Source organism: Erythrolamprus reginae, chromosome 8, assembly GCF_031021105.1.
Source record: "Erythrolamprus reginae isolate rEryReg1 chromosome 8, rEryReg1.hap1, whole genome shotgun sequence".
Classification (NCBI taxonomy): Eukaryota; Metazoa; Chordata; class Lepidosauria; order Squamata; family Dipsadidae; genus Erythrolamprus; species Erythrolamprus reginae.
The window spans coordinates 1,937,062-1,963,976 of record NC_091957.1 but is presented as its reverse complement, the minus strand read 5'-3'; the positions used below and the strand labels follow the sequence as shown (position 1 = coordinate 1,963,976).

The 26,915-nt window shown below is 42.1% G+C and overlaps 2 protein-coding genes across 5 annotated transcripts in view; both read right to left on the bottom strand.

Moving 5' to 3' along the window:
- Positions 1 to 21,282, bottom strand: part of ASS1 (argininosuccinate synthase 1) — a 61,685-nt gene extending 40,403 nt beyond the window's left edge. The window contains exons 1-8 of the mRNA XM_070758652.1: positions 21,198 to 21,282; positions 18,817 to 18,929; positions 16,762 to 16,830; positions 15,737 to 15,925; positions 8,688 to 8,744; positions 6,540 to 6,614; positions 1,215 to 1,285; positions 934 to 964 (exon numbers count right to left, since the gene is read on the bottom strand). Of these exons, the coding sequence (XP_070614753.1) occupies positions 934 to 964; positions 1,215 to 1,285; positions 6,540 to 6,614; positions 8,688 to 8,744; positions 15,737 to 15,925; positions 16,762 to 16,830; positions 18,817 to 18,924 (600 nt within the window). The 5' untranslated portion in view covers positions 18,925 to 18,929; positions 21,198 to 21,282. The remainder of the gene's footprint in view (positions 1 to 933; positions 965 to 1,214; positions 1,286 to 6,539; positions 6,615 to 8,687; positions 8,745 to 15,736; positions 15,926 to 16,761; positions 16,831 to 18,816; positions 18,930 to 21,197) is intronic.
- A 2,945-nt stretch (positions 21,283 to 24,227) lies between these two features.
- NCS1 (neuronal calcium sensor 1) overlaps positions 24,228 to 26,915 on the bottom strand; it is a 29,384-nt gene continuing 26,696 nt past the window's right edge. For 2 of the 4 annotated variants that reach the window (XM_070758656.1, XM_070758654.1), the window contains one exon: positions 24,228 to 25,982. The gene's annotated coding sequence lies outside the window, so the exon portion shown is untranslated. Of the gene's footprint in view, positions 26,438 to 26,915 lie in introns of all 4 variants that reach the window. The other 2 variants (XM_070758655.1, XM_070758657.1) reach the window with 2 other exon arrangements.

The window sequence follows — 26,915 nt, the reverse complement described above, 5'->3', positions numbered from 1 at the left end:
TACTCTTTCAGTAAAATAATATTTTCTCATGTTGCTTTTGATCTTTCCCCCAATTAACTTCAGATTGTGTCCCCTTGTTCTTGGGTTCACTTTCCTATTAAAAACACTTCCCTCCTGGACCTTATTTAACCCTTTAACATATTTAAATGTTTCAATCATGTCCCCCCTTTTCCTTCTGTCCTCCAGACTATACAGATTGAGTTCATGAAGTCTTTCCTGATACGTTTGATGCTTAAGATCTTCCACCATTCTTGTAGCCCGTCTTTGGACCTGTTCAATTTTGTCAATCTCTTTTTGTAGGTGAGGTCTCCAGAACTGGACACAGTATGATTCCAAATGTGGTCTCATCAGCGCTCTATATAAAGGGATCACAATCTCCCTCTTCCTGCTTGTTATGCCTCTAGCTATGCAGCCAAGCATCCTACTAGCTTTCCCTACCGCCTGATTGCACTGATCTTCGGACAAGTCAAGTCAAGATTCACTTTAAAACCATGTTACTAATTTTAACAACTGCGGTGATTTGTTTAATGACTATGGCAAGAAAGATCATAGGAGAAAAACTCATTTAACGAATGTCACATATTTTGGGGCTAATTGTGGTCGAAAGTTGAGGACCACCTGTATAAAGTGGTATCATCACTTCTCGCGATCTTGATGCTCTGCCTTGGTTGGTGATTAGCAAGGTGACTTTTGACACCACGATGTTGCATTAACCCACCTTAAATTGTTGATTTATCTTCATTAATATTGTTGTTTTTGGTTGGGTTAGTCTCACACCAAAGTCAACATCTGGTTCGCCTTTTTGCATGATGCCAGACTGACCCACTGGGCTTTATTTATTAAACCATGGTTAAGGTAACCCTGGGATAGGGAATATGATGGTACTGGAGAAGACCCTCAGATATTTCTCCAAGCCACCCATGGTCCTCTTACCTTAGGGTTCTCCAAAATACCACCTTCATAGCTTCAGAGGACGATGATCCAAGCAGGAAGGAGAAGAGGAAGAAGAAAGAAGAGGAAGAAGAGGAAGAAGAAGAAGAAGAAGAAGAAGAAGAAGAAGAAGAAGAAGAAGAAGAAAGAGCAACAGTTAATTGAGTCATTCACATAAGGGGAAAAACCCATTCTCAGCTGGGAAAGTCTAATGGCAGCTAACTCTCCCATGAGTAGGTTAAAAGTGGGGTCCCAAACCATGAAGTGTTCCCCCTACCCCTCACCTGATATGCATAAGGTTTTCGTCCATACTCCAAGGGGTAGATGGTGTAGTCGGGACTGGAATCCCATGGTCCTGAAATGAGACAGAGGGATTTAATGAAAGGAAGGACTAGGATTGACATGAGAGCAGCCTTGCAATACTTGAGGGCTGCCTCAAAGAAGAGGTGGGGGGAGGTTGTCAACCTATCGCGAGTACCTGAAGGGAGAAAAAGAAAGGAAGAGGAGGAGGAAGAGGGGGGGATGGGGAAGGAGGAGGAGGAGGAAGAGGAAGAAGATGAAGAAGAAGAAGAAATAGAAGAAGAATAGAAAAAGAAGAAGAAGAAGAAGAAGAAGAAGAAGAAGAGGAAGAGGAAGAAGAGGGGGAGGAGGAGGAGGAAGAGGAAGAAGAGGAAGAAGAAGAAGAAATAGAAGAAGAATAGAAAAAGAAGAAGAAGAAGAAGAAGAGGAAGAAGAGGGGGAGAAGGAGGAGGAAATAGAAGAAGAGTAAAGGGAAGAGAATTAACGTTTGTACATATTTGTGTTAATAAGAGAAGGGGAAGGAGGAGAGGAGGGGGAGGAGGAGAGGAAGAAGAAAAACAGGAGAAGGAGGAGGAGATAAGAAGAAGAAGAGGAATATGATAGAGGAGAAGGAGGAGGAGAAAGAAGAAGAGGAGGATGAGGAGAAAGAAGAGGAAGATGATAGAGGAGAAGGAAGAGGAGGAGGAAGAGGAAGAGGAGGAGAAGGAGATGATAGAGGAGGAGGAGGAAGAGGAGAAGGAGATGATAGAGGAAGAGGAGGAGGAAGAGGAAGAGGAGGAGAAGGAGATGATAGAGGAAGAGGAGGAGGAGGAAGAGGAGGAGGAGAAGGAGATGATAGAGGAAGAGGAGGAGGAGGGGAGAGGGAGAGGAAGAAGAAGAAAGAGAAGGAAGGAGAAGGAGATCTGCCTGTACTTTTGGTTCCATCTCCATCTCAAGCGCGTGCATTGGCGATCCTTTCCCTACCCGCCTTACCTCCTCTCCCCCCTCTCAGGCAGAGACAGCCATAAACCCAAGATCCCTTACAAGGTCACTCCACCAGTCAATTAGCTGGAGATGTTTCCCCAAGTGAAATGGTCTGTGAAAAAAAAACCAAACACCAGGCAGAGAAATTAGCAGGAGGAGCAGCAATAACGCCAGGCGAAGCTTGTCAAGGAAGGGGAGGCAGCGAAACGTTCGCCCACAGAGACCCGGAGTTTGCGAAAGGAGGAAGCCAAATCCAGATTTCATTTCAGGTTGCCCTGTTCAAGCTTGTCACTTATCCAACCTTGCCCTGGCTTCCAACTTGGCACCAGGAAACCCACTTGGGGAAAACCTCCTTCCTTGAAGGGACCGTGGTGGGTTTGACTCTGAACCATTCAATAATAATAATAATAATAATAATAATAATAATAATAATAACAACAACAACAACAACTACTACTACTACGACTACTACTACCATTACTACTACTGAGTGGGAAGGGATCTTGGAGATCTTCTAGTCCAACCCCCTGCCTAGGCAGGAAACCCTACACTACTTCAGACAGATGGTTATCCAACATCTGCTTTAAAACTTCCAGTGTTGGAGCATTCACAACTTCTGGAGGCAGGCAGTTCCACTGATTAATTGTTCTCATTGTCAGGAGAAGGTTACTTCTCTCCTTGTTTAGTTTCCACCCATTGCTTCTTGTTCTACCCTCAGGTGCTTTGGAGAATAGCTTGACTCCCTCTTCTTTGTGGCAACCATTGAGATATTGGAAGGCTGCTATCCTGTCTCCCCTGGTCCTTCTTTTCATTAAACTAGATATTTACCTAGTTCCTGCATCTGTTCTTCCTATGTTTTAGCCTCCAGTCCCCTCATCCTCTTTGTTGCTCTTCTCTGCACTTTTTCTAAAGTCTCAACACTCTTTTTGCATCCTGCATTTGCATTCTCACTTCCACCAGCCAAGTTGCTCTTCTCGTCATAAGCTTTGAAGAGTTTATTAGTCCATTAAAGTTCTTCTTTGCTTTCTCCTAAATGGGCTGCCCTGAGCTCTGCAGGCAGGGGGACTGAAGGTTCTCTATGGGGAACCTCGCCACTTCCCTGGCCCCACGCTAGAGGCCACACGGACACTAGACAATCTCTGCTGAAAACAGACCACAAAGTTTTTTCAGGTTTGTAGAAGGAGGTGGACTTCTCACTGGGTGCGTCTCAGTCTGGACCACTTGAAGATGGGTGGACTTCGACTCCCAGAATCCCCCAGCCTGCAATGCTTTAAGATGGGTGGACTTCAATTCCCACAATCCCCCAGCCAGCATGCTTTAAGAGGGGTGGGCTTGAACTCCCAGAATCCCCCAGTCAGCATTATTATTATTATTATTATTATTATTATTTATTAGATTTGTATGCCGCCCCTCTCCGTAGATTTGGGGTGGCTCACAACAACAATAACACAATATATAACAAATCTAATAATTAAAAGTCACTAAAAACCCCTTATTAAAAAGAAAACATACACACAAACATACCATGCATAAACTGTATAGGCCCAGGGGAGATGTCTCAGTTCCCCCATGCCTGGCGGCAAAGGTGGGTTTTAAGAAGTTTACGAAAGACAAGGAGGGTGGAGGCAGTTCTAATCTCCGGGGGGAGCGGGTTCCAGAGGGTCGGGGCTGCCACAGAGAAGGCTCTTCTCCTGGGTCCCGCCAGACGACATTGCTTTAAGAGGGATGGGCTTCAATTCCCAGAATTCCTCAGCCAGCATGCTTTAAGAGGGATGGGCTCTCAGAATTCCCAGCATGCCATTTTCAAGTTGCCCGTGATTGAAAGATTCTGACTTATATGATATGGCATCGCAACTGCAGAATTCTCACTCCAATTCCTGAGGTTTATCTATATAAAAGTTGGCAGGAAATGTTTATGACTATGACAACAGGCAACGACGAAAGCATATCAGTTACAAGAAGCAAACCAGCAGAGGAAGAGAAGTGGAGGAGGAGGAGGAGGAGGAGGAGGAAGAGAAGAAGAGGAGGAGGAAGAGAAAGGAAGAGGAGGAGGAGGAAGGAAGAGGAGGAGAAAAAGAGGAAGAGGAAGAGGAGGTGGAGGAAGAGGGAGGAATGGGGAAGAAGGAGGAGGAGAAGAAGAAGAGGAAGAGGAGAAGAAGAGGAGGAGGAGGAGGAGGAGGAGGAGGAGAAGAAGAAGAAGAAGAAGGAAGAAGAAGAAGAAGAAGAAGAAGAAGAAGAAGAAGAAGAAGAAGAAGAAGAAAAAGAAATAGTAGGATTAATAGTAGTCCACATTTAAGACGTTCTCCTAGGCCATTAGAGAAAATAAAGTAAGGCAAACAATACAATACAACACAACACAATCGGGTGGGAAAACATACATCTGGGCTCCAGTTGGCTCCGATCCTTGAGCGAACAATTCTGCTCGCAACTGTCGTTAAGTTGCAATTGAACGCCTGCAAACACGAGGAGCTTGTGGAAACCAGGGATGAAAGAAAGAGGGGGAGAAAATATATATACATATACATCCCTGCAAAATCCTCAGGTGCTCCTTACAATCCAGGAACAATATTTGGCCACTGAATGGCGGACGAACGACGTGGGTTGTCGTTGTGGGTTTTTTTTCCCCATTAAGTGTCCCTTTCACACAAACACAAGTCCCCGCAAAGTCCTCTTAATTGCTTTACTCCTTCCTTAAAGCTTTTTTTCAGCCAAGACAGGAATAAAAGAGGAGGGAGAAAGAGAAAGAACGATGGACCAACGCTCAGCTTTCCATATAATAAGCGGCCTAATTAAAAACACACGTCCGCCCCTGTCTTAACAACTCGCCCACTTGACAATTTGTTTGGCAACATATGGGGGGCTCTTGTAAATTTCCCCTCGAGGCAATAAATAACAGATGGCAGGAAAAATAAGGGGAGGGGTGGAACCAGCCACCCCAAAATACACGTGTTTTTTCAAGTTCAGGGTGGCCCGATGGGCATGTTTGCAAATGTTTGCAAATGCAAAATAAATAAATAAAAAGCAAAATCCTTTTTTTTTTGTTTTTGTTTCCTCCTGTGCCCAGCTTTCAATTTCGGGACCTTGGAAATCATTTACTCTGCTTTTAGACAAGCGAGGGAAAAAAACACCACACAGATAGGTGGGTAGATAGATAGATAGAAAGATACATGGGACTTCAAGCAATTTTCTGGTTTGTACACAAAATGGTTCTTTTCTTTTTGATTGATTGAACACAGTTGTCAAACCTTCCTGGAGAAGAAAAGAGCCCCTGGGGAGGGAGGGAGGGGGGCAAAACTCCTCATCTGGTTTATTGTGACTTGTCTGGGAGAGGAAGGGAGGGAGGGAGGGAGGAAGGAAGGAAGGAAGGAGGAGAATGGGAGAAAGGAGGGAGAAAGGAAAAAGGAGAATGGGGAGAGGGAGCGAAGTGGGGAGGAAGGAAGGGAGGAAGGAAGGAAGGAAGGAAGGGGAGGAGAAGGAGGAGAGAAATAGGTAAGGAAGGAAAGAAGGAAGAAAAGAAGGAAGGAAGGAAAATAGGAGAAAGGAGGGAGAGAGGAAAAAGAAGGAGAATGGGGAGAGGGAGCAAAGTGGGGAGGAAGGAAGGGAGGGAGAAAGGAAGGAAGGAAGGGGAGGAGAAGGAGGAGAGAAATAGGTAAGGAAGGAAAGAAGGAAGAAAAGAAGGAAGGAAGGAAAATAGGAGAAAGGAGGGAGAGAGGAAAAAGAAGGAGAATGGGGAGAGGGAGCAAAGTGGGGAGGAAGGAAGGGAGGGAGAAAGGAAGGAAGGAAAGAAGGGGAGGAGAAGGAGGAGAGAAATAGGGAAGGAAGGAAGGAAAATAGGAGAGAGGAGGGAGAGAGGAAAAAGAAGGAGAATGGGGAGAGGGAGCGAAGTGGGGAGGAAGGAAGGGAAGGAGAAAGGAAGGAAGGAATGAACGAACGAAGGGAAAGAGAAGGAGGAGAGAAATAGGGAAGGATGGAAGGAAGGAAGGAAGGAAGGGGGAGAATGGGAGAAAAGAGGGAGAGAGGAAAAAGAAGGAGAATGGGGAGAGGGAGCGAAGTGGGGAGGAAGGAAGGAAGGGGAGGAGAAGGAGGAGAGAAATAGGTAAGGAAGGAAGGAGAGATTGTAGTGGGAAGGAAGGAAGGAAGGAGAGTCCATTGTAACTTTGAATGGCTGCTCAATGGCCAGTCATGTCAATGTGGAAAGCCAACCATCAAATACAAAGAATGATTCTAGGAAATAACTACAATGCTGAGACGAAGGCTGGGATGGCTACCAGCTTGTGGTATAGGAAGAAAGGGTGGAACGAGAAAGCACCGGTGGGGGGGGAGAGAAAGGATTAAAATTCCGGTACCTTGGCATAGTGCATGAGGTCGCTCCGTCCTCGGAAGCGGGTATAAAATTCGGGCATTCTCCAGGGCGCAATGATCTGCAAATATCGTGGAAATAAAGTTTGTTATGGCACTGACCAAAAACCACTTTGGTATCAGGCCGGGAACAAAGAAACTGTCAGTTCTGCTCTTTAAGGGTTAAGGAATTGAGGAAGGGGTAGAGGAAGGAGAGAGGAAGAAGAAAAACGAAAGAAGGGGGGAAAAGGAGGGAGGGAGGAAGAAAAAGATGAAAGAAGGAAGGAAGGAGATTCGAATAGGAAGGAATTGAGGAAGAGATGAAGGAGTGGGAAGAAGAGGAATGAAAGAAGGGGGGAAAGGGAGGGAGGAAGAAAAAGATGAAAGAAGGAATGAAGAAGATTCGAATAGGAAGGAAGGAGGGAGGGAGGTAAAGAAGAAAGGAAGGAAGGAATTGAGGAAGAGGTGGAGGAAGGAGTGGGAAGAAGAGGAATAAAAGAAGGAAAGAAGGGAGGGAGGAAGAAAATATGAGAGAGGGAATTAAGATTTAAAGAGGAAGGAAGGAATTGAGGAAGAGGTGGAGGAAGGAGATGGGAAGAAGAAGAAGGAAAGAAGGAAAGAAGGGAGGAAGGGAGAAAAGATGAGAGAAGGATTTAAAGAGGAAGGAAAGAAGGAAAGAAAGGAGGAAGGAAAGAAAGGAGGAAAGAAGGAGGTAGGTAGGTAGGTAGGTATGGAGGATTCAAAGTATAGACTTGGTTTTATTCAGATGTATTAATTATAGTATTATTACAAATTAGTACTAGACAACTGATGAACTCTGGGGTAATACATTCAATAGACGATAAAGCCCCGTCCAGTTCCATCCAAGGAATTAAAAATTATTTGATTTAAGTCCCTTTAAAAATAATAATAATAACTTTAAAAAAGCAACCGCCAGCTAACAGCCACTCAAAAGGACATCCTTAACCTCTGCTAAGTCCCTGTGATGTTTTAATTGATACTTTCTAGCTCAATTAAGGCGGGAGGGTTCAGTTTCCACTGAAATTTTGCCCTGGGCAGGGTGAAAAAAACAATAATCCCACCTTGCAAAAGGTTTGGGATCACCTTTGTTTGGAGAGATTAAAGTGGAGACTTAGAAGCCTGTGTGTGGCGGCTTCGGGCTTTGAAATGCTCCCTGCTGAATCCAAACACCATTGCCAGGAAAAGAGAGAATAAACTTTCAAATTTGAGTACATGGTTGTGGGGACTTGAAGGCCAGGGGCTGGAGCATTGTAGAATGGAATGGAAGGGAAGGGAAGGGAAGGGAACAGATGAATGAAGAGGAGAAGAGAAGAATGAATTAGAAGAGAGGAATGAAGAGAAGAGAAGAATGAATTAGAAGAGAAGAGAATTAGATTAGACAGAACAGAATAGAATTAGAGTAGAGAATAGAGTATCAGAAGAGAAGAGGAGAGGAGAAGAGAGGAATAAATGAGAAGAGAGGAATGAAGAGAAGAATGAATTAGAAGAGAAAAGAAGAGGAGAGGAATGAAGAGAAGAATGAATTACAATAGAATAGAATTACATTAGACAGAATAGAATAGAATAGAAGTAGAGTAGATAGTAGAAGAGAAGAGAAGAATGAAGAGGAGAAGAGAAGAGAGAAAAGAAGAGAAGAATGAATTAGATGAGAAGAGAAGAGAGGAATGAAGAAAAAAGAAGAATGAATTGGAATAGAATAGAATTAGATTAGACATTGCTGCGTCTGCTCTCAGAGTACATAAAAGAAAAGATAAATTCGTCAAGAATCATAAAATTCAACACTTAATGATCGTCCGAGTACAAATAAGCAATCAAATCATATTAGGAACCGGTCAATATAAATCATAAGGATACCAGCAACAGGTTACAGTCATACAGTCCTAAGTGAGAGGAAAAGGGTGATAGGAACAATGAGAAAAAACTAGGAGTTCATAGTAGTGCAGACTTAGTGAATAGTTTGACAGGGGAGAGGGAATTATCTGTTTAGCAGAGTGATGGCGTTCGGGGGGAAATGGTTCTTGTGTCTAGTTGTCTTGGTGTGCAGTGCTCTGTAGCTACGTTTTGAGGGCAGGAGTTGAAAAAATTTATGTCCAGGATGCGAGAGGTTTGTAAATATTTTGCATTGTGTAGCTTACCTTGATCTGAGGAGAGAGCGCGTAGTAGCTGAGCTCAAACCGAATCTGATCATTGCCCTAAAAAGGAAGAAGATTATTAATTGCAAATCGTTTTTGGCCCAAACGGAAATGGTTTCTGGATGCTTCGGTTGGGGGACCTCTCCGTCATTTTTATTTCCCCCTCCCCTGGCTAAAAATCACCTGGTTGCCTCCCATCCGACCAATACAGGAAGCCTTCAATTTATGACCATTTGTTTACTCCAGGATTGGTGGGGTGGATTGGAAATGAACTGACACCCAAATTCCTCGTAGTTATGGAGGTGATCTACCACTACTAGTATCCACCGGGCAGGTGGGTTCGGGACTAATCTGCATGGTCTGCATTTTAACCATGTTGAGCCACATTTTTAGGACGGGACGAGTTCAAATCCTACCTAAGAAGGAAACTTAGAGGGTGGCCTTGGAGGATTCCTTTGAAATTCACACACAGCTCCAGATTCGCACTTTTTAAAACAGAAACTAGCATCACATCCTCAGCCATTCTGGAGTGAAATCCCAGGGACCTTGGAGGTCCTCTAGTCCAACCCCTCTTCAAGACAGGAGTCCTTATACTATCCCAATCCAGTCCCTTCTCAAAAACCTCCAGTGTTGGAACACCCAAAACTTCTGGTGGCAAGCAGTTCCACTGGTTAATTGTCCTCACTTAGGAAATTTCTCCTAAGTTTTTTTAATCATATTTTTTTATTTTTTTCCTCCAGCATAAACTAAAAAACAATACATAGTTTCCAATACAAAATCAAGCTTATTATCAAACATATACATTTTTTTTCTTTTTACTTTGTAATCATTCAGTGAAGGCTCTTATATCTCTTTCTTTCACAAAAGGGTTGTAGAAACCTATAGTATCTTATACATTCAAAAACCTCTTAAAATATAGCTTTTCTCCATCTACTTTAAAAACATTACAATAACCTTTACATTAATCGCTGATCATCAAATTCACATCTTATTTGAATCTTACAAATCTATTGAACTCATTGTTCCAAAAAAAAAAACAGTTTTCTTATAATCAACTAAGTAGAATAAATGATATGTAAAATAATTCTTCATGCTGCAACAAAAAAATATTTTAAAAACCCATAATCCTATATGTCTGATAAAGTAATTATTCCAATAACAAAGCATATCATATTATATTGTAATAAAATAGATTATATATCAAATAAGTTTGAATATCACAACTAAAAAAAGGATTTTTAAAAAATATATAATTTGAATATGTTCAAGCTAATTTCTCCTAAATTGATTAGTTTCCATGGGTTGCTTCTTGCTTTGCTGTTTGGTGCTTTGGAAAATAGCTTGACCCTCTCGTCTTTATAGGAGCCCCTTAAATATTGGGAGACACTATCCTCCAGCCTCCTCACCCTCTTCGTTGCTCTTCTCTGCACTCTTTCTAAAGTCTCAACAACTTTTGCGTATGACACTGAACTAGATGCTAGCTTAACGCCTCCTTCACTCTTTCTTGAGATTCCCGTGACCGATGAGAGTAACTGAGTTTATCGTGGTTGGCAGGAGTCTCCAAGAGGCGGCGATGGCAGATTCTGGAGCCAACATCTAACCCAACTTCCTTCTCCCATCTGCTTCTTGGTCATGGAGCCTCATACAGATGGTGCCCGGAGCAGTTAAAGAAATTGACAGCGCGCGTCAAGAAGGTTTGAGGTCTCCAATTACGGGGGAAGGGGTAGGATTGCCTCTCAACCCATTTGCCTGCAAGCCAAACTTATCCGAATGGAAAAATGCTTCTAAGGGCTCATAGCTTTCTGCAAAGTTTGGCCGGGAGAACATTGATTCGAAGGCAAAAGGGGTATTTTAGTACGTCAAAGGCCACACCGAGCGGAGTTGAATTCAGCGCACTAGAGTGCCTTATGTCCCCTGTCCTATGGTCTCCCCTATATCTCATATTTCTTCTCTGCTATATCCTCTATAACAGTGATTTTCAACCTTTTTTGAGCCGCGGCACATTTTTTTACATTTACAAAATCCTGGGGCACACCACCAACCAAAATGACACAAAATGATACCCTAAGACACTCTTCTCTCTTTTTCCATCCCTGTCTTCCCCCCCCCCCGTGTGTGTGTGTGTGTGTATACACATACTCTTGAACCATTTCCAAAAACAGGTGAGGGCTGGGGGGGGTTTCTCTCTTATTCTTTGGGTGCTTTTTATCATGTGCTTTAAATCAAGAGTCACTTCTCTCTCTCTCTTTTGTTTCTCTCTCTTTCCTCTCATTCTCTGTCTCAATCATTTTCTCATTTCCCTCTTTTCCTCCCGTTTTTGCTCATTTTTCTCTCTCCCTTCCTCTCCTTTTCTCTCTCTCTCTCTTGCTTTTCTTTCTCTCTCTTGCTTTCTCTCTCTCTCTCTCTCTCTCTCTCAGCAAAAAGTTGCGAGACCGGAACCTGAGCTTCCTTCTTCACGGCACACCTGACCATGTCTCGCGGCACACTAGTGTGCCAGGGCACACTGGTTGAAAAACACTGCGAGCCTTCATTGTGTATTAATGTGTATTTGACAAAAATAAATAAATAAATAAATAAAAATCAATAAGTGTGGCCTTAAATGTACTGAAATGTGTCCTTCACTTCAAGGAAATGTGGAGAAATATTGAACTCGAGTTGAGTTGAATTCAACCCATTTTGGGCTTAAGACTGCATCGTAACATTGAACATGAATTAAATGTATGCTGACCCGAATCACTTGATTTTATGTATAAACTGCACCCAAAAAAATAAAGGGAACCCTCAACGAACACATCCTAGAGCTGAACGAATGAAATATTCTCATTGAATATGAACATGTACAACAGCAGGCGAAATTGACGGTCAATCAGTGGACAGTTTGATTTCACAGAAGTTTGATTTCCTTGGAGTTATATTGTGTGGTTTAAGTGTTCCCTTTATTTTTTTTGAGCAGTGTATATCAATCCCATCTCTCTCTTTTTCTCTCTGGTCTCTCATCTATTCTATATCTATAAATTCATTTATCTTTCTATCTATCCATCCAATTTACATGTGTGTGCATGTATTTTTTTTCTGACGGATCACCCTGGTATATTGAAGGAACATCACAGCTTCCTTTTTGCCTCTCGGACCAACCCAGGGCCATTTCCAAGGCAGTTAACTTTGTTCATAGCTGACAAACTATATTCTATATGTGTCACATGTTTTTGCTGAATTTAAAATTAAGGGAGACTAGGATAGATCTATTATACATCTATCCTAGCCTCCCTTAATTTTAAGTTCAGCAAAAACATTACACACAAACACACACATATGTTTTTCTGTCAGATATGGCTAGCTGATGAGGCCAGAACAAAGCCGAAATAGTGCTACCCTAGTCACCCTTAATTTTAAAAGTTCAGCAAAAACATGTGATACATACATACATAAATACATACACACACACACACACACACATATATGACATGGGGGTTTTTTTTTGCTGAATTTTTAAAATTAAGGAAGACTGGGATAGCACTATTTCGGCCTTGTTCTGGCCTCATCAGCTAGCCATACCCTCACTGGGATTTGATCCTGGGGCTTCTGCCTTGTAAAGCTGTAATCCAACAGAAAAAAAAAACCATATATATATGTATTATGTGTGTGTCACATGTTTTTGCTGAATTTGAAAATTAAGGGAGACTAGGATAGATCTATTTTGGCCTGATTTTGGCCTCATCAGCTAGCCATACCCTCACTGGGACTTGAACTTGCAACCTTGGCCTTGTAAGGCAGAGAATTAACCTCTAGGCTACAGTATCCAATCCCTTCAGTATACATACATACATACATACATACATACATACATACATACATATATATTTGTTTTCGTAGATTTTCACAGGTACAGGTATGAAGGTCTTGGCATATTTGGGTTTCTTCCCGTGTAGGATTTAGTGATTATATTCATATAAAAGCATAGTATATATTCATATAAAAGCAACCAGAATACCTCCGGAAACGCCTTCTACCGCACGAATCCCAGCAGCCGATAAGGTCCCACAGAGTTGGCCTTCTCCGGGTCCCGTCGACCAAACAATGTCGTTTGGCGGGCCCCAGGGGAAGAGCCTTCTCTGTGGCGGCCCCGGCCCTCTGGAATCAACTCCCCCCGGAGATTAGAACACCCTCCTTGTCTTTCGCAAGTTACTCAAGACCCACCTATATCGCCAGGCATGGGGGAACGAGTCTTCGGAGAGGGGCGGCATACAAATCTAATAAATTATTATTATTATTATTATTAACTAAGACATCTCCCCAGGCTTTCTTATATTTTATGTTTGGTATGTATGTGTTGTATGGTTTTTTAACAGTTGGGGTTTTTTATATAATTCTTATTATTAGATTTGTTCCATTGTTTATACTGTTTTTTGTTGTTGTGAGCCGCCCTGAGTCTTCGGAGAGGGGCGGCATACAAATCTAATAAAATAAAATAAATAAATAAAATAAAATAAATCATTTCTTCAATTGGGATTTTACACTCTGATGATGTCAGCAGTGGATGACGAAAGCTTAGTATATTAAAAAAAAAATGTAAACATTCCAGACATCGTGATGTCTCTCATTTATTCATCTATAACTATATCTGGACTAAGGCAGGACTAGAACTCACCGTCTCCTGGTGATTGGTCCAAAGTTACCCACCTGGGTTTCATGCCTAAAGCTGGACTAGAACCTGTCAATCTTTTGCTATTAATTCAGGACACTGGGGTAAAATAATAATAATGAAGAGAACCTTTACCAAACTCCCTCCAGAATTCCCAAGCCTCCCACTGTCACTCTACTGGAGCAAAACCATCCCTCCCACACCCTCTTTTCTTTTTAGAAAGCCTGATTCTGCAATCTTTCTCTGCCCCTGGGGGACGGTTTCCATTGTGCTAAATAAAGAGAGCAAATTTTTCAATCCAAAAGGAATCTGGATAAAACTCAGTCTTTGCTTCCCTCTTGTGGAAAAATGTAAGCCATACACTGGAAAAAAAATTACAAGCCTGTGTAAATTTACTGTTATTCCATCAGCAGGTATTAACGATTTACAATGGGCAGGTTTGTTTTCAATTAGAGTTTTTAGAAGAAGATTAAAAACAATCCAAGGAGAAATAATGCTAAAAGAGAGAGAGAAAAATATATAAAATGACAACTTCTGCCCATCGCTCTATTGCGTAAGGCATCAGGGGGACTTAAAAATTTGTCGCTAAATGGGAATTTGTGACCTTCAAAGCAATTTAAAAACCTTGTTGGAATGAGTGGCATATAAATATGTGAATATACGAATGAATATATGAATATATGAATATATGAATGAATATACGAATGAATATATGAATATATAAATATATGAATGAATGAATGAATGAATGAATGAATGAATGAATGAATGAATGAATGAATTGGGACAATAGGACAAGGTAAGAGGACACGTGGTTAGTAGAATTCAAGACCAAGGTAATAAAGAATAAATTAGAATTACTTTATAATATGTAAATAGATATATTGCTAAAATGATATATCGAACATATGCCCCCATTTTGGTGGAGGACTATGAATGTTGTTTGGTGGTTTGAACACTGGGCACATTGTTATGTGTTGTGTGAATGTTTTTATTGATATACTATTGTTATTATAAAAATCAATAAAAAATTAAATTAAAAAAATTAACATAAACAGTTTTAAAAATGAATGAATGAATAAACCCATTTTTGCCTGCGCAGTTAAGCTTGTCAGCTAACTCCAGAAAAATCCGGTCTAGCTAAACTGAGTTTAGCTAATTTTTAACAAGTGCTGTCTACTTAGGGACAGTCTTGTTTTCCTTTGACTTATTCAGAATTACTCCGAAGGACAAAATCCAAGAAGGGGGCTTCCTAAGGCCTTGGCTAAGTTTGCTCAAGCTGGAAACTCAAATTTGCATTTCCCGAAAATTTGGGTGCTGGCTTCCTTCAAACATAGATAGACCGTCTCCTTCCCTCCCCTCCGTCTGGATTCCAGCAGGGTTTTGTCCTGAAGGTCAATGAATTAAAGAGTCCACTGGAAAGATAGACAGGGCAACCACTTAAATCATCCACAATAATGGAGAATATTTTGTAGCTCAGGGCTGAACTGTGGGGTCTTTGGTGCTCTCTGAGCTTGGTGGTTTTCTTGCAAGTTTCATAGGGAACATCACCAGTGCTATACCTCATATTAATCCTCATCATCATCATCATCAAACTCTTGACTCTTCTCTTTCTCCTTCTCCTTCCTTCTCCTCCTCTATCATCTTCTTCTACTTCTTTTATCCTCCTCCTTCTTCTTCTTCTCCTCTTCCTCCTCTTATTCTCCTTCTTCTTCCTCTTCCTCCTCTATCATCTTCTTTTCTCCTCTTCATCCACTATCATCATCATCTTCTTCTTCTTCTTCTTCTACTACTACTACTTCCTCCTCCTCTTCTTCTTCCTCTTTTTCTCCTTCTCTTCCTCTTTTCCTCCTCCTTCTCCACTATCATTGTCTTCTTCGTCTTTTCTCCTCTTCATCTTCTTCATCATCTTCTTCCTCTTCCTCTTCCTCTTCGTCCTCTTCTCCTCCTCCTTCTCCTCTATCATCATCTTCTTCTTTTCTCCTCTTCATCCTCTATCATCTTCTTCATCATCTTCTTCCTCTTCCTCTTCATCCTCTCCTCCTCCTCCTCCTCCTCCTCCTCTATCATTGTCTTCTTCTTTTCTCCTCTTCATCCTCTATCATCTTCTTCATCATCTTCTTCCTCTTCCTCTTCATCCTCTCCTCCTCCTCCTCCTCCTCCTCTATCATTGTCTTCTTCTTTTCTCCTCTTCATCTTCTTCATCATCATCTTCTTCATCATCTTTCTCTTCTCCTCCTCCTCCTCCTCTTCCCCTCTTTCTCCTCCTCTTCTTCTTCTCCTCCTCCTCCTTACACCCCAATCCCTTCTAGCTCTGAGGATGTTTGGGTCATGAAACATCTGCCAGAAACCAACCCAGCTCAGGAAACACCAAGCAACCCCCCCCCAAAAGCCCCCCAGCTCATCCCACCTTGCCTGTAGCTCCATGAGAAACGAATGGGGCTCCTTCCTTCAGGGCGATTTCTATCTGCTTCTGGGCGATACACGGACGGGCCAAAGACGTGCCGAGGAGATAGCGGTCCTCATAGAGAGCCCCAGCTTGGACAGCGGGCCAAATGAACCCCTCCACAAATTCTCTGCGGAGGTCTTCGATGTAAACCTGGGGGAAACAGGGGAGGATAAGAGGGTGGGAAGGGACCTTGGAGGTCGTCTAGTCCAACCCCTTGCTTAAGCAGGAAGCAAACAGGAGGGGATCACATCAGCATACATATAATATGGAGAGGGGCGGCATACAAATCTAATAAACAAATAGATAAATAAATAGATAAATAAATAGATAAATAAATAATAATAATAATAATAATAATAATATATTAGATGTGTATGTCGCCCCTCTCCGAAGACTCATAATAAATACATAGCAAACGCACCTTTGCAAAAGGAAGCATATAATATTTAAATATTTATCTTTCATAGACCATTATGTAGAAATATATATATAATGTTTAAATATAATATATATTCTGTCATTCTGCCAGAAAATCAACCATACAGCTCTTCTCTGTTAAAAGTTGATTCCGAGGCAGGCCTGTAGCTCAATGGTTAATATCCTGCCTTGCATGCAACACATTACAGGTTCAAATCCCGGTAAGGTTCAAATCCCTGCCATTTCACTTATCAGCAAAAATACATACAGTATAGGGCAGGAGAAATGACGGGCACTTCGTCTACATGACGGACAGGGAGAAGGAAGGGGTATGGGCACGTCACACATGCTAGCAGCCCCCAACCAGCACCACCCGTTTGGCACGTGAACCAAAAAAGGTCCGGCATCACTGGTGTGGTCTCTTCTTAAAAGTCTCCACTGATGGAGCGCCCACAACTTCTGGAAGAAGGGTTGATGTCCATGTGTGTTTTAATTGAACCCTTCTTCTTTCAGCAAACCTTGACTAAGCCAATGGAGGCCAAGTGGAGGAGGCAAAACTAACCCCTCACCTTCTTGGCACCCAAAGAAAGAGCCTTCGTTCTCGCCTTTTCAAAGTCTTCATCTTGTCCAATGTTGGCCTGGAAAATATTTAAGGGGAGAAAAATAGAAGGAAATCAGCTTTTTGGGTGTGTGTGTTTTTAAAGGGACAAAGGCACCAAATCCTTAATTGTTTAAAGGGGGTCTCGTTATCCCTAATTTGGGAGTATGGTAGAATATACTGGAAAAGGAGGCGGCTAAATTCTGGAAGGGCAGAGGGGTATAAACTAAGGGAAGAAATTAAGAGAAGGAGAAGAGCAAAAAGGAGGAAGGGAAGGGAAGGAGGGAAGGAGGAAGAGTGAGAGAAAGAAGGAGAGAAGTAAAAAAGAGGGAGAGAGGGAGGGAAGAAAGGAAGAAGGAAGGATGTGTAGATAGGAGAGAGGGAGGGATGGAGGGACGGAGAGAAGGAAGGAAGGAAGGAGGAAGGAAGGAAGGAAGGGGAGATGGGAGAGAGGGAGGAACGAAGGGAAGGAAGGAGGGAGGGATGTAGGGAAAGAAGGAAGGAAAGGGAGATGGGAGAGAGGGATGGAGGGAGGGAGATGGGAATGGGAAGGAAGGACGGAAGGAAGGAAGGTAGGAAGGAAGGAGAGAGAGAGAAAAGGGAAATGGGAGGGACATGCCCAGCTCTTCCTATAAGCCCCCCCTCCATCTTTCTCTGCACTTCCTAAGGGGAAAATACTGACTTGCTTGGAATGGCACCCAGAGGTCATCTAGTCTCACTTTTTTCCTAGTCTCAGGCATTTAAACCATATCGCTGCAAGGGAATTAACTGGCCACATTGTTTGTCTTGCGTGGCAATAAAAATAAGTCCAAATAGCAAATAAGGGGGGAGAAGCAGAGGCAAAAGTCCAAAAGGCTGAAGTTCTCTGCTAACTAAAGCAAGATTCATCATAAGGCATCTTGAACCTTGTCTTGATAAATAAGGAGATTACACCTGTTGAATTTCTACCTGGGATCCGCCTGCAACTTCAATCACTCAAGCCCTTGCCATCTCTCTTAAACTTTGCAACCTTATTTATTTATTTATTTTAAAAAAATTATTGGTTTTCAAATGTATTTTAAAAAAAATAAATAGCAACAAAGAACAGACAAAAAAAACCCAAAACAACAAAAATTATAACATCAGCAAATATTCAGTATTTCTGCATTGCTACCTCAGATATTTCATTAAATCCTATACATAATATACATATCAATTAATTACAGTAATACTCGTATTATTCCATAGAATCACAAAATCCCTATTCAGATCATTCATATTTGCATATTTATATTCTTTATTTTACTAATCTTTATATATCTTTTGTGATTTTTAAAAAGTTCTATTTCTTAACTCAATCTGTGCCATTTTGCCCATATTTTATGATACTCAGAGTCTTTTTGGCCCCTTAATTCCATCGTCAGTTTGTCCATTTCGGAACAATTATATATTTTATTAATTAATGCTTTTTCTAAGGGGTTTCTGTATTTTTCCAATATTGGGAGAAGGTAATTCAGAATTACCTAAATTTGGCAACTTTAAGATGGGTGGACTTCAATTCCCAGAATGCCCCATCCAGCATGCTGGGAATTCTGGGAGTTGAAGTCCACCCATCTTAAAGCCTGCTAACCAGGGAATTCTGGGAGTTGAAGTCCACCTATTTTAAAGCCTGCTAACCAGGGAATTCTGGGAGTTGAAGTCCACCTATTTTAAAGCCTGCTAACCAGGGAATTCTGGGAGTTGAAGTCCACCTATTTTAAAGCCTGCTAACCAGGGAATTCTGGGAGTTGAAGTCCACCCATTTTAAAGCCTGCTAACCAGGGAATTCTGGGAGTTGAAGTCCACCTATTTTAAAGCCTGCTAACCAGGGAATTCTGGGAGTTGAAGTCCACCTATTTTAAAGCCTGCTAACCAGGGAATTCTGGGAGTTGAAGTCCACCTATTTTAAAGCCTGCTAACCAGGGAATTCTGGGAGTTGAAGTCCACCCCTCCTAAAGTTGCCAAGTTTGAATAACACCGACTTGGAGTCCTTGAGAAGTTGTCTCACCAGGTAAGCGATGACATCGTAGCCATGTTCTTTCAACCAAACCAGGATGCAGGACGTGTCCAAGCCACCACTGTAGGCCAGAACCACAAGGCCTTTGCGCTGAGACATTGAGTCTATAATAATCATAATAATAATACTTTATTGTGCTTATATGTCAATCCAAGGGGGGAAAAACCCATGAGATTAACAGGCAGAATCTGAATATCTACAGAAGACCCCCAAACCCAACTGATTCTTTTTCCAGACTAAAAATAAACAAACATGAGCATCACTTAACAACCATAATGATTTTATTGTTATTATTGTTATTATTATGTATTAGATTTGTATGCCGCCCCTCTCCTTAGACTCAAAATTTGCTTAACTAACTCAAAAAATAGTGATAAAATTGAACAGGTCCAAAGACGGGCTACAAAAATGGTGGAAGGTCTTAAGCATCAATATGAGTCTTGTATTGGCAGTTTTGTGTTAGCAAAAACTTCAGAAGGGAAGGATTTAGGGGTAGTGAATGCGGTCAGGCGGTAGGAAAAGCGAGTCGAATGCTTGGCTGCATAGCTAGAGGTATAACAAGCAGGAAGAGGTAGATTGTGATCCTGCTGGATAGAGCGCTGGTGAGACCACATTTGGAATAATACTGTGCCCAGTTCTGGAGACCTCACCTACAAAAAGGATAAAGACGGGCTACAAAAATGGTGGAAGGTCTTAAGCATAAAACGGATCAGGAAAGACTTCATGAACTCAATCTGTATAGTCTGGCGGACAGAAGGGAAAGGGGGGACAGGATCGAAACATTTAAATATGTGAAAGGGTTAAATAAGGTTTAGGAAGGAAGAGTTTTTAATAGGAAAGTGAACACAAGAACAAGGGGGCACTATCTTACTATCTTCCCCCTTCCTTCCTTCCTTCCTTCCTTCCTTCCTCCCTCCCTCCCTCCCTCCCTCCCTTCAGGTTGACTCTGCCTTCCATCCTTCCAAGGTGGATAAAATGAGAACCCAGATTGTTGGGGGCAAGAGGCGGATTCTGTAAACCGCTTAGAGAGGGCTGTGAAAGCACTAGGAAGCAGTAAATAAGTCTAAATGCTATTGCCATCTTCCCTTTTCCTTCCTTCCTTCCTTCCTTCGTCAAATGAGGACCCAGATTGTGGGGGGCAAGAGGCGGATTCTGTAAACCACTTAGGGAGGGATGCAAAAACACTGTTAAGTGGTCTATAAATCTAAATGCTATTGCTATTATTCTGACCCAATTCAGTGAGAAAAAAAAGTGTTGTTATTTTTCCCGTAGAGACTTTTTCAATAGAGGATGTCCAGCTCAGCAGAAAACAGGCCTTTCAAATCTGGGGCATTATCGGCACCATCCAAAATAAACATTTGTCCACTGGCTCCTTTAAACAACTCAAGTTTGTACTTTCAGTTCCCCTTGTACAAAAGAGCAATTTATTTATTCTGGGCAAGGAGCCGGCTGCAATTTTCGGCTTTTCCTTTTGTCCTGTCAGTTTCAATCTCTTTCCAATCACCAGCCAGTGTTATTCAACAGGTGCAGAAAAGGAGAAAAGGGAAGGAAACGGGATAATAAAATAGAAAATTAAAAAAAGAGAGGAAGGGTTTAAAAAGAAGATACAAATTGAAACTCAAAGAGGGGAAACTATTAGGAAGTGAGGAAGAGCAAAGAAAAAGGAAGGAAGGGAGGAAGGAAGGGAGAAAGAAAGAGAGAGAAAGAAACAGAAAGAAATGGAAAGAAACAGAAAGAAAGAAAGAAAGAAAGAAAGAAAGAAAAGAGCAAGAAAAGGAAAAAATGAAGAAAATTTGAAAAAAGAGGAAGAAATATATACTGCTAAAAAAAAAATAAAGAGAACACTTAAACAACAAAAATAACTCCAAGTCAATCCAACTTCTGTACAATCAAACTGTCCACCTAGGAAGCAACACTGATTGACCATCAATTTCACCTGCTGTCGTGCACATTCAACTTTGTACAGAACAAAGTATTCAATGGGAATATTTCATTCATTCAGATCTAGGGTTTGTTCTTTGAGTGTTCCCTTTATTTTTTTGAGCAGTGTACAAAGAAAGTGGCTTCTGATATTCTTCACAATCATATTTTATCCCCTCTTTTCATTATAATCTTCTTTTGCTAATCAACTTATCTCAAAAAAATAGTCAGTTTCTGACCTCCTTTTCATTCAACGCGCATGCATTTATATTTTCTCCTTTCTCTTTTCATATGTGACTTCCTTCTTCCTTTACTCTCCTTTTTTAAATCCCCCTATATCAGACGTTACTTCTTTCTCACGAATCTTCTTTAAAACTCTCCCAAACTTTTTGCAACTCTTCAAAACTTGGCTAAAAGGTTTTCCCCCACTCCTTTCTTGCAATGTCACTTACCGTTGTTGCCTGCAAATGCAAAATATAAAAAATCAGCTGCAGGTTAAAACCTGGGGTCTCCCCACCAATTCTCTCTGCTTTGAGCCATCCCAGAATATATATATATATACCCCTCCCCAATTATTGGAGGAGGAGGAACCAAGAAGGGCACAGTCCAACTTTAACAAGCTCCCCTTCCTTGTCTTCTTGTCACCGCGCTGGCAGGTTGTTTTGAGTTATTCAAACTTCGCCAATAGTTTTGGGGCCAAATTAAGTGGGTTGGACAACTGTCAAGGGGGGAGACCCATGCCCCAGTTATAATTTTAACTATTGCACCATCGGACACAGCAGCCGGGGGGGGGGGGGGAATTTGGCAGGCCTCTTGGGGGATCTACAACTCGTGAGCTGTCAGGAAGTGATAAGGTCCGATTGCAACAGAACTGGTCACTTGCCTGAGGCCAAAAGGTTTTTTCCAGACCTGTCAAGACCACAGTCCATATTCCAGGGTTTTTTTCCAGCTGGAATTTGGCAACCTCAGGTCATAGAAACCTAGATGGACGGCAGGGAAAAAAAACCTCCTGGTCCATCTAGTCTGCCTTATACTATTTTATCTTAGGATGGATCTATGTTTATCCCAGGCATGTTTAAATTCAGGGGCTGTGGATTGACCAACCACGTCCGCTGGAAGTTTGTTCCAAGCATCTACTTCTCTTTCAGTCAAATATTTTCTCAGGTTGCTTCTGATTTTCCTCCCAACTAACCTCAGATTGTGCCCTTGTTCTTGTGTTCACTTTCCTATTAAAAACTCTTCCCTCCTGAACCTTATTAAACCCTTTAACGTATTGAAATGTTTTGATCCTGTCCCCCCTTTCCCTTCTGTCCTCCAGACTAGACAGATGGAGGTCATGAAGTCTTTCCTGATAAAGTTTGATGCTTAAGACCTTTCACCATTCTTGTAGCCCGTCTTTGGACCCGTTCAATTTTATCCATATCTTTTTGTAGGTGAGGTCTCCAGAACTGGACACAGTATTCCAAATGTAGTCTCAAATAGGTCATAAATAGGATCCCAAACTGGGATACTTGATGCTTTGAGAAAGGGTTTTTAGCCCAAACCAGAGTTTGGGTCTGGAGGCCGAGTGTACGATGGCTAGTCTAACAAAGAGAAGGACCAGGGGAGATATTACAACTGTCTTCCAATATTTGTGGGGCTGTCAAAGAGAAGATGGGGGGCAGCCTATTCTCCAAAACACCCGAAGGCAGGGCAAAGGTGGTGCAATGGTCAGAGGACAGCACTGCAGGCTACTTTAGCTAACTGCTAGATGTTAGTTCAGCAGTTCAAATCTCACCACCGGCTCAAGGTTGACTCAGCCTTCCATACTTCTGAAGTGGGTCAAATGAGGACCCAGATTGTTGGGGGCAAGAGGGTGACTGTGTAAACCGCTTGGAGAGGGCTGTAAAAGCACTAGGAAGCGATATGTAAGTCTAAATGCTAAATATCTATCTATCTATCCCTATATCTGTCTGTCTGCTTGTCTATCTATCCCTATCTATCTATCTATCTATCTATCTATCTATCCATCCATCCATCTACGGTATCTATCTATCTATCCACCCATCCCTATCTATCTATCTTCCATTTAATCTATCTATCTATCTTCCATTTAATCTATCTATCTATCTTCCATTTAATCTATCTATCTGTCTATCCCTATCTCCCTCTCTGTCTGTCTGCCTATCTATCTGCTGTAGTTCAGCAGTTCAAATCTCACCACCAGCTTAAGGTTTACTCAGCCTTCCGTCCTTCCTTCTTCGTCAAAAGAAGACCCAGATTGTTGGGGGCAAGAGGCTGATTCTGTAAACCACTTAGAGAAGGCTGTAAAAGCACTAGGAAGCAGTAAGTCTAAGTGCTATTGCTATTGCTAAAAAGCAACGAATGCAAACTAATGAAGGAGGGAAGCAACCTAAAACTAAGAAGAAATTTCTGTCTTCTTTCATCTTTTCATCTTCTCTGTTTTGAAAAGCCTCCATCCCAAGGGTCTGCTTTGTAGCAATAGCTACATCACTGGCATCTGCATTCAATACAGTCCCAAATTGACAAGGTGCAATAGAATTCAATATTTTCTCCATGGGGCAGGTGAAATATCCAAGTGGCACACCAGAGGGCAGTATATAGTCCAATAAATTTCTCCCTTCTTCACTTTTAACCTGCTAGTACCTACATCATGCACTGGAGGGCAGCATCTGGAACGTCCCAAAGCAGCGTTTCCTCAATCTTAGCCACTTTAAGATCTATGGACTCCAACTCCCAGAATTCCTAGCTAGGGAATTGAAGTCCACCCATCTTCAAACAAGCCCAAGTGGGGAATTTGGGGAGTTGAAGTCCATATGTCTTAAAATGTGTTAGCTGGGGAATTCTGAGAGTTGAAGTTGCCAAGTTGAATAATGTTGCCCTAGAAATGCACTAACTTGACCTATTTTGTCCACATATCCTGCAATTAAATTAAATTAAATTAAATTACATGTCAGCTTGACAGGTGGCATCATTTTCTATAATTATTAATAACTTTTCCCTATTTTTACTCAGGGGGATGCAGTACCTAAGCTGAGCCACGAGGGGGCAGCATGTGCTTGATGCATTTGCTATATTACTCCAACAGGGACATTCTATTAATGTTAGTCCTTTGGATAAATGAATGGAAGCTGTTGTTAGGTATTTCTTTACTTTCACTTTCGTTTTTAGACAAAAAAAAAGAGACACCTTGAAGTCCACCTTGTGTAACAATGGGAGGTTCCAGTCTGAATTGTAAAATCAAGAGCGCCTGGTTTAATAATCATGGCGTTATTTTTTTCCCCCATAGGGACCAATTAATAAACAAATTAATAAGTCCAATTAATAAATAAATAATAAATAGACCCTAAACGTCGCCTGCTTCCCCCTCCCTTTTAAAAATAAAAAATTAGAAATACCTCCCAAGCCCTGAACTATTTACAAGGGTCCAAGTTCTCTTTTTGCAGAGATTCCCAAGGAAATAAAAGAAATAAGAAATAATGTTTCTTTTGTTGTACAGTATTGTTTCTTTTTAATACGCAGGCATGGAAGTTTTTTGGAGACCGGAATTGGTGAGCGTTGAAGCTCTTTCAAAGCAAGGCAAAGATGCATGGCCTCCCGACCCTCCCACCCACCCAAAGTGAAGCCTCACACAACAGTTGTGACGGACAAAACAACGGCAACGACAACAACAAAAGACAAAGAGACATTTTTTTAAAAAGGGGGGAGGGGGCAGAATTTACCAGCCCCCCTTGACTTTAGCCGGGCTGCCTGTGTGCGTGGTTACAGATCCAGGGCTTAACATTTCAAAATAACAAACACACACAAACACACTCACACCATTTTCGGTGTTTGATCTTTCGGCCGACAAGCTTGTTATGAAAGCACTGAATAAATAGGCAGCGGCCACAAAGAGAAAACACCCACTGTCCCTTAGTTACACTTACACACTGTTGTGGTTGGCTCATGGCCAGCTCCTTTGGCCACTGATTTTGACTCAGAGGAGCCGGGTCCGTCAGACCAAAGAGGACCCGTCCGGCTTAACGAAGAGTCAGACAGTGAAGGGGACGGAGAGGTTGATGTGGAAGGAGAGGCAGAGAGACCTGCAGAGCCTGTAGGATCTCCAGTCAGGGCCTCATCTGGGTCAAATGAGGTGATGGATGACCCCATCCTCAATGTCAGGGTGTGTAGAATGCTGGGACGCCAGGAGCAGCTGCGCAGACACAGGCGGAGATTCTAAGTCACAGCTGTCAGTAATCAAGGACGCTACAGCAGGGTTAAAAAGGGAAGGGTTTCAGAAGGCGGTGTGGGAATTTATCGTTCCGATTTGAAAAGGAACAGAGACTTTGATGCTTCGTGGTTTGGTTTTTCTTTTGGACAGTTTTCGAATTCTGACATTCAAAATGAGCAATTGGCTGACGTAAGCCAGAGAGACTTTTGTTGCTGTCTTGAGTCGTTAAGCCTGACCCTTGGACTCATAAACCAGTCGCTGAGGTTTTCAGCCCATTTTGTACATAAAGAAACCTTTTGCCTTTTGCAAGCTGTGTGTGTTTGTTTGTAAAATTGCCTTGTTTGGGTGGCCAGCCGGCCAGGCAGAACAGACACCCACACCCACATACACATACACACACACAAATCAAATCCAAAGGAAATGGGAGGAGGCATTTTGTGCATCACTCTGGAGCATAAAAAGAGAGCTTTGTACATGCAGACCTACCCCACCCACCCAAATCCTGAGCGATGCAAATTGCAGCAAATCCAAATGTTAGGGAGAAAATGAGATTTCCAAGTGATTTTGATCCAGGTTCCTGTTTGGTTTTGCTTAAAGCCCCCAGCCCTGTGCCCCTCTCCCCGACCTCACTCCAATTTTTTCCAGTTTGATTTAATCAATAGCCTCGCAAGTCTCTTCGAACCCTCTGCCTGCCCCCGCCCGTCCCCCGGGAAAGAAATTACGACATCTCAAGTTCATTCCAGACAAAACGCAAAAGGGGAAAAAAATAGGTGTGCGAGAACCACCTCCGTCCCGTAAAGGATTCCCACCCCCTGCCCTTCCGTGCTGTCTCTTCGGAAAAAAAGGGAAAAAATGATAATCGAAGCAGCCGATGGGGGACGAGTCCAAGCGGAGAAAAGAGTTTCGAGGCCGAGGTCAAACTTGGAAGGCCCCCCTTGCTCGCAAGTTAACAGAAGAGTAACGTTGGACGAGGGTCTTGTTGGGGGAGGCAGCTTGATGTCACTGGAAAAAGGACGTCTCGTTGCGTCTGGAAAGGAGGAGAGAAAAGAGAAGAGAAGAGGAGAAGAGGAGAGGAGAGGAGAGAAGAGGAGAAGAGGAGAGAAGAGAAGAGAAGAGAGAAGAGAAGAGAGCCAGATGAAAAGCCCAAAGTTCCTTGATGGATGTTATGATTTTATATATTTATACAATTCATGCCCTGCCTTTAGGAAATGTATAATACCGTTGAACATTTTAGTTGCCTGGTTTGAGATGGAATGGCCATAAAAATTGAATGAATGAAAGAGGGAAGGAAGGAAGGGAATGAGAGGGAGAGGAGGAAATATAAAATGAATGAATGAAGGGAGGGAAGGAAGGCTGTATAAAAGAAAGGGGGGAGAATGAAAGGAGAGAGGGAAGGAAGGATGGGAATGAGAGGAGGGAGAGAGGGAAGGAAATATAAAATGAATGAATGAATGAATGACAGAGGGAGGGAAGGAAGGAAGGCTGTATAAAAGGAAGGGAGGGAGAATAAGAGGAGGGAGGGACGGGAGGGATGGAAAGAGGGAAGGAAGGGGATGAGAAGAGAGCGAGTGGGAGGGAGAGAATGAGAGGAGGGTGGGAAGGAGAGAAGGAAGGAATGAAGGAAATATAAATGAATGAATTAATTAATGAATTGGAATGGAATGAATGATGCAATCTAAGTTGGAATCAAATTTGGAAGGAAACATTAAATTTGGACGGAAACATTAAATCCCTCCCTGCCAGGCACCAGCCATTATTTATTCCCCTTATTGTTTTAATACATGCAGGATTCGTTCTACTGCAACGCATTGTATTGCAAAATCCAGGATGTTTTGGTCTTTGACCCCAATGTTAAATTATCTGTTCACTGGTGGTTTGAACAAGGTTCTACATTTGTGCATGTATTCAGATTGTTATTGTGTTCTATTGTTCTGAACACAACACAATACTGTTGTTGCTC